The sequence below is a fragment of the Desmodus rotundus genome, chromosome 13 (genome assembly GCF_022682495.2).
Source record: "Desmodus rotundus isolate HL8 chromosome 13, HLdesRot8A.1, whole genome shotgun sequence".
Classification (NCBI taxonomy): Eukaryota; Metazoa; Chordata; class Mammalia; order Chiroptera; family Phyllostomidae; genus Desmodus; species Desmodus rotundus.
The window spans coordinates 44,646,305-44,661,756 of NC_071399.1; the positions used below are offsets into that span (position 1 = coordinate 44,646,305).

The window sequence follows — 15,452 nt, forward strand, 5'->3', positions numbered from 1 at the left end:
GTGTCACTTAACAATACCCTAGAGGAAATGGACTTAACTGATATATATAGAGCTTTTCATCCCAAAGAAGCAAAATACACATTCTTTTCAAGTGTCCATGGAACTTTCTCAAAGATAGACCACATGATAGGACATAAAGCAAGCCTCAACAAATTCAAGAAAATTGAAATCATATCAAGCATTTTCTCTGACCACAAGGGAATGAAACTAGAAACCAACTACAAAGGAAAAAAACCCAAACACCCAAAATCATGGAGACTGAATAGCATGCTATTAAACAATGAATGGGTCAAGAACGAGATTAGAGAAGAAATCAAAAATTTTCTCGAAAGAAATGAAAATGAACTGACAACAATCCAAAACCTATGGGACACAGCAAAGGCAGTCCTGAGAGGGAAGTTCATAGCAATACAGGCCTACCTTAAGAAGATAGATATATTTCAAACAAACAACCTAACCCTACGCCTACAAGAACTGGAGGAACAACAACAAAGACAGCCCAGAGCAAGCAGAAGGAAGGAAATAACCAAGATCAGAGCAGAGTTATATGACATAGAGACTAAAAGCACAATTCTAAGGATCAATGAATCCAGAAGCTGGTTCTTTGAAAAGATAAACAAAATCGACAAGCCTTTAATTAGGCTCATCAAGAAAAAAAAGAGAGAGGATCCAAATAAACACAATTAGAAATGAAAGAGGAGAGATTACAACTGATACCACAGAAATACAAAGGATTGTAAGAAATTACTACGAAGAACTGTATGCCAAGAAATTTGAAAACCTAGGTGAAATGGACGCGTTTCTAGAAAAATATAATCTTCCAAAACTGAATGAAGAAGAAGCAGAAAACCTGAACAGACCAATAACAGCAGAGGAAATTGAAGCAGTCATCAAAAAACTCCCAACACACAAAAGCCCTGGACCAGATGGTTTCACAGGAGATTTCTACAAAGCATTTAAGTAAGAGCTAACCCCTATCCTTCACAGACTATTCGAAAAAATCCAAACTGATGGAAGATTCCCAAACTCTTTTTATGAAGCCAGCATCATTCTAATCCCAAAACCAGATAAAGACACAATGAAGAAAGAAAACTTCAGGCCAATATCCCTGATGAACATCAATGCTAAAATTCTCAACAAAATATTGGCAAACCGCATGCAGCAATACATTAAAAGATCATCCACCATGACCAAGTGGGATTGATCCCAGGGATGCAAGGATGGTACAATATTCGCAAGTCAATGAACATAATACATCACATCAACAACAGCAAAGACAAAAATCACATGGTCATATCAATAAATGTGGAAAAAGCATTTGATAAGATACAGCACACATTTCTGCTAAAAACACTCAGCAAAGTGGGAATAAAGGGAGCATTCCTCAACATAATAAAGGCCATATTTGAGAGACCTACAGCCAACATCATACTCAATGGACAAAAACTTAGAGCTTTCCCACTAAGATCAGGAACAAGACAAGAATGCCCTCTCTCACCACTCCTATTCAACATAGTATTGGAAGTCCTAGCCACAGGAATCAGACAAGAAAAAGCAATAAAAGCCATCTAAACTGGAAAGGAGGAAATGAAACTGTCACTGTTTGCAGATGACATGATAGTGTACATGGAAAATCCTATAGACTCCACCAAAAAACTACTCGACCTAATAAATGAAGTTGGCAAAACAGCTGAATACAAAGTCAATACTCAGAAATCAAAGGCATTCCTGTATACCAACAACGAAACTGCAGAAACAGAAATCAGAAAAAAAATCCCATTTGATATAGCAACAAGATAAATAAAGTACCAAGGAATAAACCTAACCAAGGGGGTAAAAGACCTCTACTCAGAAAGCTGCACAACACTGAAAAAAGAAATTAAGGAAGGGACAAACAAATGGAAGCATGTACCATGCTCATGGATTGGGAGAATTAACGTCATCAAAATGGCCATACTACCCAAAGCAATTTATAGATTCAATGCAATCCCTATTAGAGTACCCATGACATATTCCACAGATATAGAACGAACATTTCAGAAATTTATATGAAACCATAAACGACCCCGAATAGCTGCAGCAATCTTGAGAAAGAAGAACAAAGTAGGAGGGATCACAATACCTGGTATCAAACTGTATTACAAGGCCATTGTCATCAAAACAGCCTGGTACTGGCATAAAAACAGGCACATAGACCAATGGAACAAAACAGAGAGCCCAGAAATAAACTCAAGCCTTTATGGTCAATTAATATTTGACAAAGGGGGCAGGAGCATAAAATGGAGAAAAAATAGCCTCTTCAAGAGATGGTGTTGGGAGTTCTGGACAGCTACATGCAACAAAATGAAACTCGATCACCCACTTATACCATACACAAAAATAAACTCAAGATGGATAAAAGACTTAAATATAAGTCATAACACCATAAAAGTCCTAGACGAAAACAATGGCAGTAAGATCTCAGACATTTCACGCAGCAACATCCTCACAGACACTTCCCCTAAAGCAAGGGACATAAAGGAAAGAATGAACAAGTGGGACCTCATCAAAATAAAAAGCTTCTGCATGGCTAAAGAAAACATCATTAAAATGAAAAGAGAACCAACAGTATGGGAAAACATATTTGCCAATGATACCTCAGACAAGGGCCTGATCTCCAAAATATATAAAGAACTCACACGACTCCACTCCAGGAAGACAAACAACCCAATTAAAAAATGGGCAAAGACTTGAACAGACACTTCTCCAAGGAAGACATGCAGAGGGCCCAGAGACATATGAAAAGATGCTCAGCATCACTAGCCATCAGAGAGATGCAAATTAAAACCACAGTGAGGTACCATCTCACACCAGTCAGAGTGGCCAGCATAAACAAATCCTCAAATAAAAGTTGGAGAGGATGCGGAGAAAAGGGAACCCTAGTGCACTGTTGGTGGGAATACAGACTGGTGTGGCCACTGTGGAAAACAGTATGGAATTTCCTCAGAAAACTAAAAATGGAACTGCTCTTTGACCCAGCAATTCTGCTGCTGGGATTATACCCTAAGAATCCTGAAACACCAATCCAAAAGAACCTGTGCACCCCAATGCTCATAGCAGCACAATTTACAATAGCCAAGTACTGGAAGCAACCTAAATGCCCATCAGCAAATGAGTGGATCCAAAAACTATGGTATATTTACCCAATGAAATTCTACGCAGCAGAGAGAAAGAAGGAGCTTTTACCCTTTGCAACAGCATGGATGGAAATGGAGAGCATTATGTTAAGTGAAATAAGCCAGGTGGTGAGGGACAAATACCATATGATCTAACCTTTAACTGGAACATAATAAATAGAAAAAAAAAAAAAGGAAACAAAATATAACCAGAGACATTGAAGCTAAGAACAATCTAACAATGGACAGGGGGGAGTTGGGAGGGGACAGTGAGGAGAGGGGATTACAGGAACTACTATAAAGTACACATGGACAAAATCAAGGGGGAGGGTGCAGGTGGGGGTGGGGGCTTTGGCTGTGGCTGGGTGGAGTGATGGGGAGAAAAGGCACACAACTGTTATTGAATAACAATAAAAAATTAAAATTAAAAAAAAACAAAAACAAACAACCCCCACTAAATTCTGGAAGGCGATCTTTGGAGTCCAGCCGAAACCAAAACACTCATTCCCTATCCGCTTTTCCTTATGCAGGTGGACGGAGCGAAAGGATCACAAGAGGCGGCTTGAATGACAGAATTTACTGAGATGCTTTTAAAGTATCCCTGTAACTAGTTGTTGTTTTTAAAGCTTATTAAAGGGAAAGTCTTTGCTCTTTCTCCCAAGTCTAGACCTAGTTGGGGGCTGTACCGCGATGGATGGGCTTATGAGTGTTTTTACAGTGTGCCTATCGTTGGGTGGACTTTGCTTGCACTGGCAGGGAAACCTAGTGTTCTGTCCCGGTCCACGTCCATCTTATCCTTTCATGAGTGTCTTATAATGACAAGAGCCCTTGTGGCTTTAAACTACTCGACCCGTGCCCGCAAGATTGTGGCAGATACTTGGGAGAGAGAGCCAGGCTCCTGCTTACTAAGGAAGGTACAATTGCAAAGCAGTGAGGGTGCGAGAGAGGGTGACCTTGGAAGGAATCCCTTTTGCCCTGAATCCAACACACCCTAGGACCTAACCGAAAAGCACTCAGTGCCATCAGCCCTTACCTGGGCTATTGCATGCAACTCCCAAGAAGTTGGTGTATTGACTACAACTGCGACTTGTAGCCCTGGGTCCCTGTTCCTGGGCACCAGGTGATGCAGATCCTGGCCCGCAGGATCCATTGTGGTTGCAGTATTCAAATAAACACAGACTACAGAAATCCTGTGGAGGAAAAGGGACAGCGCGGCCACTCTCTCAAGAGGAGAGCGCCCCAACCCTTACCTTGATAGGCTTTTATTGTTTTTCTAGGCCCTTTACATCAAAGAAGTTCCTCCTTTACTATGCAAAGGTTTGTTTTGGGTGGTTATCTTTTGCAGACAAAGGAGAGGGTGTCACTGAATACATCAAAGGAGGATATTCGCTATGTAAAGGGAGAAGTGGCCGAAACAGGCTATGCTCCATATTTCGAAGGTCTAGCCCAGATTTTATGAAGATAAAGATACTCAGTAAACATTTGCTTGCCTCAGGGTGAGGGAGTTTTAGAAAGAGCAAGTCTCATAGCAGTCTAGGTACAATGTAGGCCTGATTTCCCACTGGAGAACCTATCCATGGACGTGGGTCCTGCCTGTTAACCTCGCTCCCTACTGGCTTTTCCAAGTGGGGGCTGAGCCACATTTCCCACTCTTGGAACAGTTCTCCATAGTGCGCAACCCAGACAAGTGCCCTAGACTGGGAACTGAACCAGTGACCCTTTGATTCGCAGGTCAGCACTCAACCACTGAACTACACCAGCCAGGGACATATTTATTATTATTTTATTAGATTCATGTTTACAGCATAGTTAGACAATCATATACTTTACAAAGTTTTTCCCTTGATATTTTCAGTATCTAACTGGCACCATACAGTTATTACAATGTTATTAACTATAATCCCTATGATGTACTTCAGATCTTCATGACTATTTTGTACTTCTTAATCTCTTCACCTTTTTTACAGAGTCCCCTAACCACCCTCCCCTCTAGCAATCATCAGTCTGTTCTCTATCAGTTTGTTTCTGTTTTGTTTATTCATTTATATTGTTCTTTAGATTCCACATATAAGTAAAATCATATCGTATTTGTCTTTATTTGACTGACTTATTTACTTAGCATCATACCCTCTAAGTCCATCCATGCTGCCACAAGTGGTAAGGTTTTATTCTTTTGATGACCAAATAATATTCCATTGTATATATGTACCACAGCTTTTTTATTCTCTTGCCTATTCTTGGGCACTTGGGTTTTTTTCATATTTTGGCTATTGTAAGTAATGCTGCAATGAACTCTAGGATGTACATGTTATTTCAAATTAGTGATTTGGGTTTCTTTGTATATATACCCAGAAGTGAAATCGCTAGGTCATATCAGCCAAATCTTCATAGATGAATAGGAGTGAGCCAGATGAGACATCAAAAGCGGAGGGACCAGCAAGAAAAACACAAAGAGGATAAAAGAATATTGACTTGCCTATATCGATGAGCCCTGTTGTCTCTGACTGCAGGGAAGATGCCTGGTGGCCTGGCTGCTGTGCTCATACAGACTTTCAAGCAGTCCTTCAGTAGTCCTGCATCCCACTCCCAAATCTTGACATATTTGCTGTTGTCAAGTCTAGAGCATTTTCAGTTCCCAAAGTTCAAAATGTCTCCTCTGCTGCTTTCTCCATCATTGAAGTTCTGGGATGCCAGTCCCTCTGCTCTGTTATATCAATTACCCTTTTTCTATTGCTTTCCAACTGCTGGAAGCTTTTGGAAATCTGTCTTTCACTGATGGCCTCTCTCTTGTTCTCATCATTGGGGTTTCTACTTTTCTCCCTTCCTTGCTTTCAGTTTAGTGGGCTCTTTGAAGGGGGTGGGGGGGAGTAATGGCATTTGGATACTTTTCCACTTAAAAAAAAGATTCAGATGTATGTTGTGGTTCTTTAATATTTTCTGTAAGAAAAAAACTCTTGCTTTAGAAATGCTAATAGTACAAAATGCATACATTTCACCAAAATCTTGTACATACATTTCCCTACATGCCAGTCTGTAGTTAATTCATATTTATTCTTAATAACATTCTACTTTCAAAATGCCCATGTAAAATTAAAGAACTATACAACTCTACACATGGTCAAAATAGCCAAGGTTAACACATATTGTCCCTTTTAAGTTCTCTATTTCCTAAATTCCTCAGAGAACTTTTCATTAATCCATGCACTGATTCTTTTCCTTTCATTGTGAGTTCTCCTCAAAGTCCACCATGGTTCTTGAACTTCTATGATGTCAGTCACTTGTGATCATTGGTGGGCTGTTATGAAGATGAATAATAAAATCCTGAAGAAGAAGGAAACAGGACAGAACACTGAACCTAGTTAAGAACTCAGTAGATTTTTATTAACTATATATTTTATTATTTCTTATACTTTTCCAACAATTATACTAATTTCTCTACAATTTTTCCGTGAATTGAGCCCAAGTTTGTCCACTTTAGCCATTGACAACTTTTAGCGAGTATTTCCAACATATCTTGTCCTCTCTTTCCTGCTGTGAACATCTCATCATCTACCTAAGGAACTGTATAATTACTGGATTAGATGTTTATCATTAGGGAAAAAGGAAGGCCAAAGATAGACTAAGTATTTTGCCTAATGGTCAATAACCATTCCCGACCAAGAAAGAAGCAGGTCTTTTCATTGTTTCTCTCTCCCTCCTTGAGATAATTAGAAATCCATTGACCTACGATAATGTAGATGTGGAGTATTTACCTTCTTTCCACAGAGCGCTTGTGAAATTCACCTTTTAAACCTGCAGATTTATAACTTCACATACATTTAGTTTCAGCAACATTTAATTCTTTTTGGCAGTTATGGCTATGAGAGTGGCTCAGGCAACTCTCTTTCCTCCCCTTCACCTGTAACAGAAATCAACCCCTAAGCAATACTCACAGTTTAGCGCGGACGTGGCAGAGGCCATTGCCTTCTTTGACTCCATCATGGCAGAGCTGGACACAGAGAAACAGCCATGGGCTGCTGAAGCAGACCCCCTGAATGAGGATGTGGACTTTGATGGTGAGTACTATGCCTGGGGGCAGAAGATGGGTGGGTGGGTTGTCATCTCTGGAATGGATTTATATGATGGGCTATCTAGAATCCCACCTCTTGATTACTGGGAGACTCACAACTGCAAGCCAGAGCCTAGCCCTGAGCTTGCTCTTCTCTTGGTGGTCCCTTAGTTTAGTTGTCTCTGTTGCTACTGCTTCAACCTGCCCCTTTAACACATGAGGCCTTATTTGGGCAAAAACTCCTTCCCTGTGGTCCATTGCCACAGCTGAGACATGGTGAAACTTTTGTAAGAATCCATGAGGCAAAGTAACAGAAAAATGATCAAACAAATGCATTAGATAGGGAATTGTTGCTAAATGGGCATAGAGATAGTTTCAGTTTTGCAAAATGAAAATATTCTAAAGATCTGTCACTTAATAAAGCAAATATACTGAACACTACTAAACCTCACACTAAAGCATGGTTAAGGTAGTAAATTTTGTTATTTGTATTTTACTATAATTTTTTAAAAAGAAAACAAGACAAACTATATTTTAAAATTTATCTTCTGACCCTACCTGAGCTAGCTTGGCTCAAGGGCAGTACCAGTTGTTGGACACAGCTCTGACCCTTCACCTACTTTGTCATCCCTCTGCACCCCTCCCTCCAGCACTCCCTCTGTTTCATAAGTCATTACTCTGAAAGGATATGTAAGGCAGGAGAGGGCCAGGGTGCTTCCCTAGGACCAGCATGGATAGCTGGAGAGGCAGTGAGGTGAGGGTTGAGGGCAACACTTTTCTCCTTGTCTAGGTATGTCATGGCTCTGGTGCAGAGCAAAGAATTCAACATGTTCATGAGTTGAGCCCAATTTTAAATTCCATTACTCAAATGTCAGGTTTTTAAATCTTTGACCTCCCCCCCCATGGTATAATTAATGACAATTTTATTCAGGGATTACTGGGGTAACAACTTTTGGTAACAATATTAAATAGTTTTTTAGTGTTTTAACTAATGATCAAAAGGTTATATTCTTGTTGTTTTAGTTTTGGCCTTGACTGCCCTTAATCTGTGAGATTTCAGTTCTCACTGGATTCTGCAGAATTTCACAGGTTACTGCTCCCACAAGTTCATTGTACCCTGCAGGGAGGCTGCTTCCCCTCCCCTTCAATGAAGCCCCTTCAGTCCCTGACAAAGAATACCTCTTTCCCCAGGAGCAGAGCCTTGGAATCCAGGGCATTGGTGAAAGGATAACAAAATCCACTGAGGATGCATGTCATCTTCAAAGTTATAATTTTTGGTAGTGACTTTATGGTTTTTCTCTGATGACAACAGTAACATACATCCACTGTAAATCAATGGAATCAAATGACACACAAAAACATAAAGAAGAAAGTAAAGAATGTGATCTGTTATACTACCACACAGAGATAGTAATCACTGTTAACATTTTGGTATTTTTCCTTTTAAAAAGGTTTTAAACAAAAATACCCACACTCAATTTATTTTTTTAAAACAAAAATAGGTATTTGTCCCTCACCACCTGGTTTATTTTACTTAGTGTAATGCTCTCCAGTTCCATCCATGCAGTCACACATGGACAAAATCAAGGGGAGTGAAAGCAGGGGAGGCAGGTGGGGATGGCTGGGGGGGAGAGAGGTGGTGATGGCTGGGGTGGAGGGAGCGGTAGGGTGTAAATGCAGACAACTGCACTTGAACAACAATAAAATAATTTTAAAAATAAAAAATTAAAGTTCCATTGTTTTATAGCAAAAAAAAAAGATCTCTTTTCTATTTTGTCATCTGCTATTTTCACCTTGGGCATCTTTCCAAGTTAGTACATATAGACATGTTTTTATTTTTAATTGACACACAATTTTCCATTGTATTCCTACACCATAAATGCAGAGTCAAATCAGCCTCTTTGATTCTCCAGTCTTTTCTAGGAATTTGTTGCTATATATATGCATTTGTTGTAAGTTCTCAGCTCTGTTCACTCTCTCCATTGCATTCTGCTCCTCCCGATGGTGAGTACTCCTTTCTGGGGGCCCTGCTTCTCTCTTTCAGTGGCCACCAGCTCTCAAGAGCACAGCTTGCACTCCAACTGGATCCTGCGGGTGCCACGCCAGCACTCTGAGGATGTGGCTGTGCACTCTGTACACATGACAGATGGCCAGTTTCAAAGAAGCATGGAGTGTAGAACCATTGGCACTCAGAGGAGACTTGAGAGGCACCCCATTTACTTGCCCAAGGCTGTGGAAGGAGCATTCAACACCTTGAAGTTTAAGCCCAAAGTCTGCAAAAATGAGTAAGTGCTTGGGCTACATTATATAACTAAGATGTACTCAAGTCCTCCAGACTCTTGGGATGTTCTTTAACGTGACTTGAGCATCCATCCTACACACCAAAAATTATTCTTGTGTATTTTGGGAGGTGAAGGTCTTAGTTTAGAAAAACTTTTTTCATATTATATACACTAGCCTGGTTCACTGCTGTCACCACTCCTAACTATTGCTTTCATTCTGTATCTGCCCTTCTTTCCTTCTGGCCCACTTAGTCCTCATGCTTTCTGTCATCCTCTTTCCTTATTTCTCCTAAGTGCCATAGACACACTGTGTATGACAAATTTTTAATGAGAGTTCATGGTTCAAGAGTGTATAGCACCAAGTGGGAACCGAAATCAAGCCAATTAAATGCCCATGCCTTAAAAAGACATTGGCCAGACTCAGGCAAAGAAATTCTTGCTGGCTGGACACCTCTTGCCATCTTTCCACCATTTTTTTGGCCTCTCTCTCTCCATATCCTTCTCTCCCAAGACTAGTGACCATCCCTAGCCCAAAATTCCTGTAACTTATTCATTCAGAACAGTAAGTGCTCTCTTGCTATGGCCAACTCAGGTCATAACTGGGGGAACCTCACTATTCACAACAGAAACATCCATCTAGCCTTATCCATATGTTTCTTCCTGTTTCTACAAAGGCCATTCAATTCTTATAGATTCAGGGGTTTTCTAAATAGCATTTTCCTCCCATAACAATGAACCAGGATCCGTCCTTCATCACCCTCTTTTCTCCTTGAAGCTCAGTTTGAGGTCCGGCTGAGGTCCATCCACAGCCTCTATGATAACACTGCTTTGTCTTTCACAATGCCCAGCACTGGTCTCCACTGGAGCGGTAAATCAGAGCACCCCTTCTCTGAACCAAATTGAACTTACTCTCTCTGCTGCCTTCCTCCCTTCCAGCCTAGGAAGCTCCAGGCGGATCCTCTTCAACTTCTCTGGAGAAGACATGGAATGGGATACAGAGATCTTTGCACTGGAACCACTGGCATCTCCAGGGGAGGACTACTTCAAGACAGAAAACCCCAAAGGGCAGTGGCTGCTAGGAGAGCGACTCTGGGAGCGGACAGTGCCATGACTCCCTCAGCAATTCAGCTTGGCTCAGGCTGGGGCTCTGAGCGGGTGTTTGCCTTCAGTGCAGAATGGGGTGATTGGTAGAGTTAAAAATGGAAACTACAACAAAGTCAAGTCCATGAGCACACTTCTGGTGCTCAGTTAGTGCCAATAGTACCCACAGCATCCTAGAGAACATGCTTTTGGATACTTTGGGAGCTGGTCTTTCCCCACACAGGTCAGTTAGCAGGTAGTAACAGCCTCGCTGGTAGTGGAAGGAATGGAAGGCTTTGAGTGGGTGTCTTCAGGCTCAACCCCTGGCCTTCCCTTGCCTGTTCCAAGCTCTCCATGCATCTGTACAGGTGGCTGCTAGCATCATGCTTTGTACAGAAAATGAACTCACCCAGGAATTTCTGGGCCAAAGTTTTCAAAGACAAAGTTCCTCTCTCTATGGGTCTCTATGTACTGAGGCTGTCTTTTTTGGTGCAGAATTCAGTTCAAGAAGCAGCTCCTTTCACCCTAACACTTTTCACATTATTCTGGAAACTTCTGCTGGATTAGGCTACAGATGAGGTCAGTGCCCTGGCAGTGGAATTGGACTAGGAATGTGTCAGACACTCTCTTGGGACCATGCTATCTCCCCCAGACCCCAAATTTCACTTTTTGTAGACATTTGGCTGGGAAAGGAGAAAGATAAAGTGGTGTTTTTTTCCCTAATTGTCACCCAGAAAATCCTTATAGATACCCACGCAACCAAGTTATGGACAGATTATGTCTCTCCCTTTCCCCAGTTAAACAGGCAATCAAAATCATTAAGTTCTTTTGGACTAGAAAAGGTTCATATATATCAGCAGGTATCTGAATCAGAATTACATTTTTTTACCTCACCTGAGGACATGCTTATTGATATTTTAGAGAGAGAGGAAGGGAGATTAGGGAGAGAAACATTGATTGGTTGCCTCTCATATGCACCCTGACAGAGAACTGAACCCAAAACCCAGGCATTTTTCACATACTTTTTTCATATACTTATGCCTGCCCAAGTTTGAGAACTGATGGTTTGGAGAATACAATGCACTTTGTCCATCTTCACCTGATTTTTCAGTTTTTTTAAAAAAATTATTGAATTTATTGAGGTGACATTGGTTAATAAAATTATATAGGTCTCGGGTGTATAATTCCATAATACATCATCAGTATATTGTATTGTGAGTTCACCACTTAAAGTCAAGTCTCATTCTATCACCATTTATCCTTCCTTTGCCCTCTTCTCCCTCCTCCCAACCCCAGCCTTTTCCTCTGGTACCACCCTACAGTTGTTTGTGTCTATGAGGATTTTTTTTGGCTTAATCCCTTCACCTTTTTCACCCAGTCCTCCAACCCACTTTCCCTCTAGAACTATCATCTGTTTTCTCTATTTATGAGTCTGTGTCTATTTTCATTGTTTATTTCTTTCATTCAATTAAATATACCAAGGTCTGTCTGGAAAAAGTCCAGCCAATGTTAATATAATGAGAATAGTTTGAGTGACATCAGTGTAACACAGCAGCCAAGGAGAGTGGACTGGAATGCACATACATGAACAATGATGACTTAACTGTACTAGTCAGTGGGGCAGTAGATGCCGTTGAGTGAGTATGTATGCCGCATGGCCATTGCATTGAAAATAACTGAGTGAGTAAAGCAATGAATCTGCAGCAAATTTTGCATTAAGCTTGAACATTCCTCTGCAGAAACTATTTGGATGATTCAGGAGGCCACAGCTATGGGCAACTGGTGATTGGCAGCTTTATCACAACAATGTGCTCCCTCATGCATCATGTCTTGTGCAAAACCTCAAATCAACCAGGTGACTCAGCCCCCGTATAGCCCAGATTTGGCACAGTGCAACTTCTGACTTTTCCCAAAACTAAATCATCTTTGAAGGGGAGATATTTTAGACTGTTAATGAGATTCAGGAAAATATGACAAGGCAGTTGATTGTGATTGGGAGCACTGTGTGAGGTCCTAAGATTCCTACTTTGATGGGGACTGAGGCATCATTGTCCTATATACAATGTTTCTTGTATCTTGTATGTTCTTTAATAAATGTCTCTATTTTTTCATATGATATGGCTGGATACCTTCTGGACACACTTTCATATAAACGAAATCATGTGGTACTTGTCTTTCTCTGACTGACTTATTTCACTTAGCATAATGTTCTCCAGGTTCATCCATGTTGTCACAAATAGTAAGATATTCTCCTTTACATCTGGGTAGCATTGCATTGTGTAACCATACCACAGCATTTTTATCCCCTCATCTAATTATGGGTACTTGGCCTGCTTCCAGATCTTGGTTATTGTAAATAACATGACATCTATTTTTTTTTAATTACTATTTTAGATATCTTCAGAGATATCCCCAGAAGTAGAATTGCTGGGTTATAAGGCAGTTTCATTTTTAATTTTTTGAGGTGACTCCACACTGTTTTCCACTGTGACTGCATCAATCTGCATTCCCACCAACAGGGCAAAAGGAACGGTTCCCTTTTCTCCACATTTGTTGTTTGCCAAACACTCGTTGTTTGTTGATTTATTGATGATAGCCATTCTGACAGATGTGAGGTGATACCTCATTGTGATTTTAATCTGCATTTCTCTGATTATTACTAATGTTGAGCATCTTTTCATATGTCTATTGGCCATCTGTATGTCCTCTTTATAGAAATTTCTATTCACAACCTTGGCCCATTTTTAATTGGATTGTTTGGTTTTGTGTGTGTGTGTGTGTATGTGTGTTGAGTTTTATAAGTTGTTTATAAATTTTGGATATTAACCCCTTATCAGATGTATCATTAGTGAATATGTTCTGCCAGTCAGTGGGTTGTCTTTTTATTTTGTTGGTGGTTTCCTTTGCTAGGCAAAGCTTTTTAATTTGATGAAGTCCCATTTGTTTATTTTTTCTGTTGTTTACCTTGCCTGAGGAGACATTAAAAAATATATATTGGTATGAGAAATATCTGAGATTTTACTGTCTGTTTTCTTTTAGGATTTTTATAGTCTTGAGTCTTACATTGAATTTTTAATCCATTTCAAATTTACTCTTGCATATGGTGTAAGAAGTCAGTCTAATTTCAATTTTTTTTTGTATATACACATCCAATTTCCCCAACAAAATATTTTGAATAGGCTATCTTAACTTCACTATAAGTTCTTGCCTACTTAGTCAATATTAATTGACTAAAAAAGCATGAGTTTATTTCTTAGATAGCTATTTATTATTTATTCATTTATTATTTTTTTACTATTGTTTAAGCTATTACAGTGGTTCCTACTTTTCTCCCCATCCCCTCCCTCACCCAGCCCTATACTTTCCCCACCCAAGGCAATCCCGACTTTGTTGTCTGTTTCCTTGGGTTGTGCATAAATGTTTTTTGTTCAATCCCTTCACCATCTTTTATCCACCTCCCTGCCTCCTTTACAGCAGCAGTCTGTTACTATCTTGTTCATTTGTTTATTGTGTTCGTTAGTTTGCACATATTAGTGAGGTCATGTGGTATTTTTCTTTCACTGACTGGCTAATTTACTTAGCATGATTTTCTCCAGGTCCATCCATGATGTTGAAAAGTGTAAAAGTTTCTCCTCTTTTACTACTGCATAGTATACCATTGTGTAAATGTGCCAAAGCTTTTTTATCCACTTATCCACTGATGAGCACTTAGGCTGTATACAAATCTTGGCTATTGTAAATAGTGCTGTTATAAACATAGGGGTGCATATATATTTTTTGTATTGGAGTTTCAGGATCCTTGGGTTAGATTCCCAGAAGAGGAATCACTGGATCAAAAGGGAGTTACATCTTTTTTTTTTAAGATACTCCATACTGTTTTCCACAGTGGCTGAACCAATTTGCATTCCCAACAAACAGTGCAATAGGGTTCCATTTTCTCCACATCCCTGTCAACACTTGTTGTTTGTTGATTTGTTGATGATAGCCATTTTGATAGGTGTGAGGTGATATCTCTTTGAGGTTTTAATTTGCATTTCTCTGATGATTAATGATGTTGAGCATCTTTTCATTTGTCTATTGTCCATCTGTGTGTCCTCTTTGGAGAAGTATCTATGTAGCTCTTTTGCCCATTTCTTAATTGGGTTGTTTGTTTTCCTTGTGTTGAGTTGTATTAGCTTTTTGTATATTTTGGAGATTAAATTCTTGTCAGATATATCATTGGTGGAAGTGTTTTCTCATACAATGGGTTCTGTATTCATCTTGCCGAGTTTCCTTAGATGTACAAAAGCTTTTTAATTTGATATAGTCCCATTTTATTTTCTGCTTTGTCTACAGTGCCTTAGGAGATATATCATCAAAAATATTTCTACGTTGAATATCTGAGATTTTACTCCCTATGTTTTCTCCTAAGATTTTTATGGTTTTGTGACTTACATTACATTTAAGTCTTTCTTCCATTTTGAATTAATTTTTGTATAGGGTGTAAGTTGGTGGTCTAGTTTCTTTCTTTTTTTTTTTGCATGTACTAGTCCAGTTTTCCTAACACCATTTATTGAAGAGACTGTCTTTGTTCCATAATATGCTCTTGCCACCTTTGTCAAATATGGATTGCTCATACAGTTTGGGGTTTATTCCTGGGCTTTCTTCTCCATTCTATTGATCTATATGTCTGTTCTTGTGCCAGTACCAGACTGTTTTTATTACAGTGTTCTTATAGTACAGTTTGATATCAGGAGTTGTGATACCTCCAGCTTTGTTATTCTTTCACATTTTGTTAAGGATATTCAGGGTCTTTTTTGGTTCCATATAAATTTTTGGAGTATTTCTTCTAGTTCTGTGAAGTATGATATTGGCATCTTAATAGGAATTGCATTGCATCTACAGGTT

The 15,452-nt window shown here is 39.6% G+C and overlaps 1 protein-coding gene across 1 annotated transcript in view; it reads left to right on the top strand.

Annotated features, from left to right (window-relative positions):
• Positions 1 to 10,596, top strand: part of C13H13orf42 (chromosome 13 C13orf42 homolog) — a 33,940-nt gene extending 23,344 nt beyond the window's left edge. Inside the window, exons 2-4 of the mRNA XM_024567994.1 lie at positions 7,063 to 7,210; positions 9,248 to 9,488; positions 10,422 to 10,596. Coding sequence (XP_024423762.1) covers positions 7,063 to 7,210; positions 9,248 to 9,488; positions 10,422 to 10,596 — 564 coding nt within the window. The remainder of the gene's footprint in view (positions 1 to 7,062; positions 7,211 to 9,247; positions 9,489 to 10,421) is intronic.
• Positions 10,597 to 15,452: the final 4,856 nt, after the last annotated feature.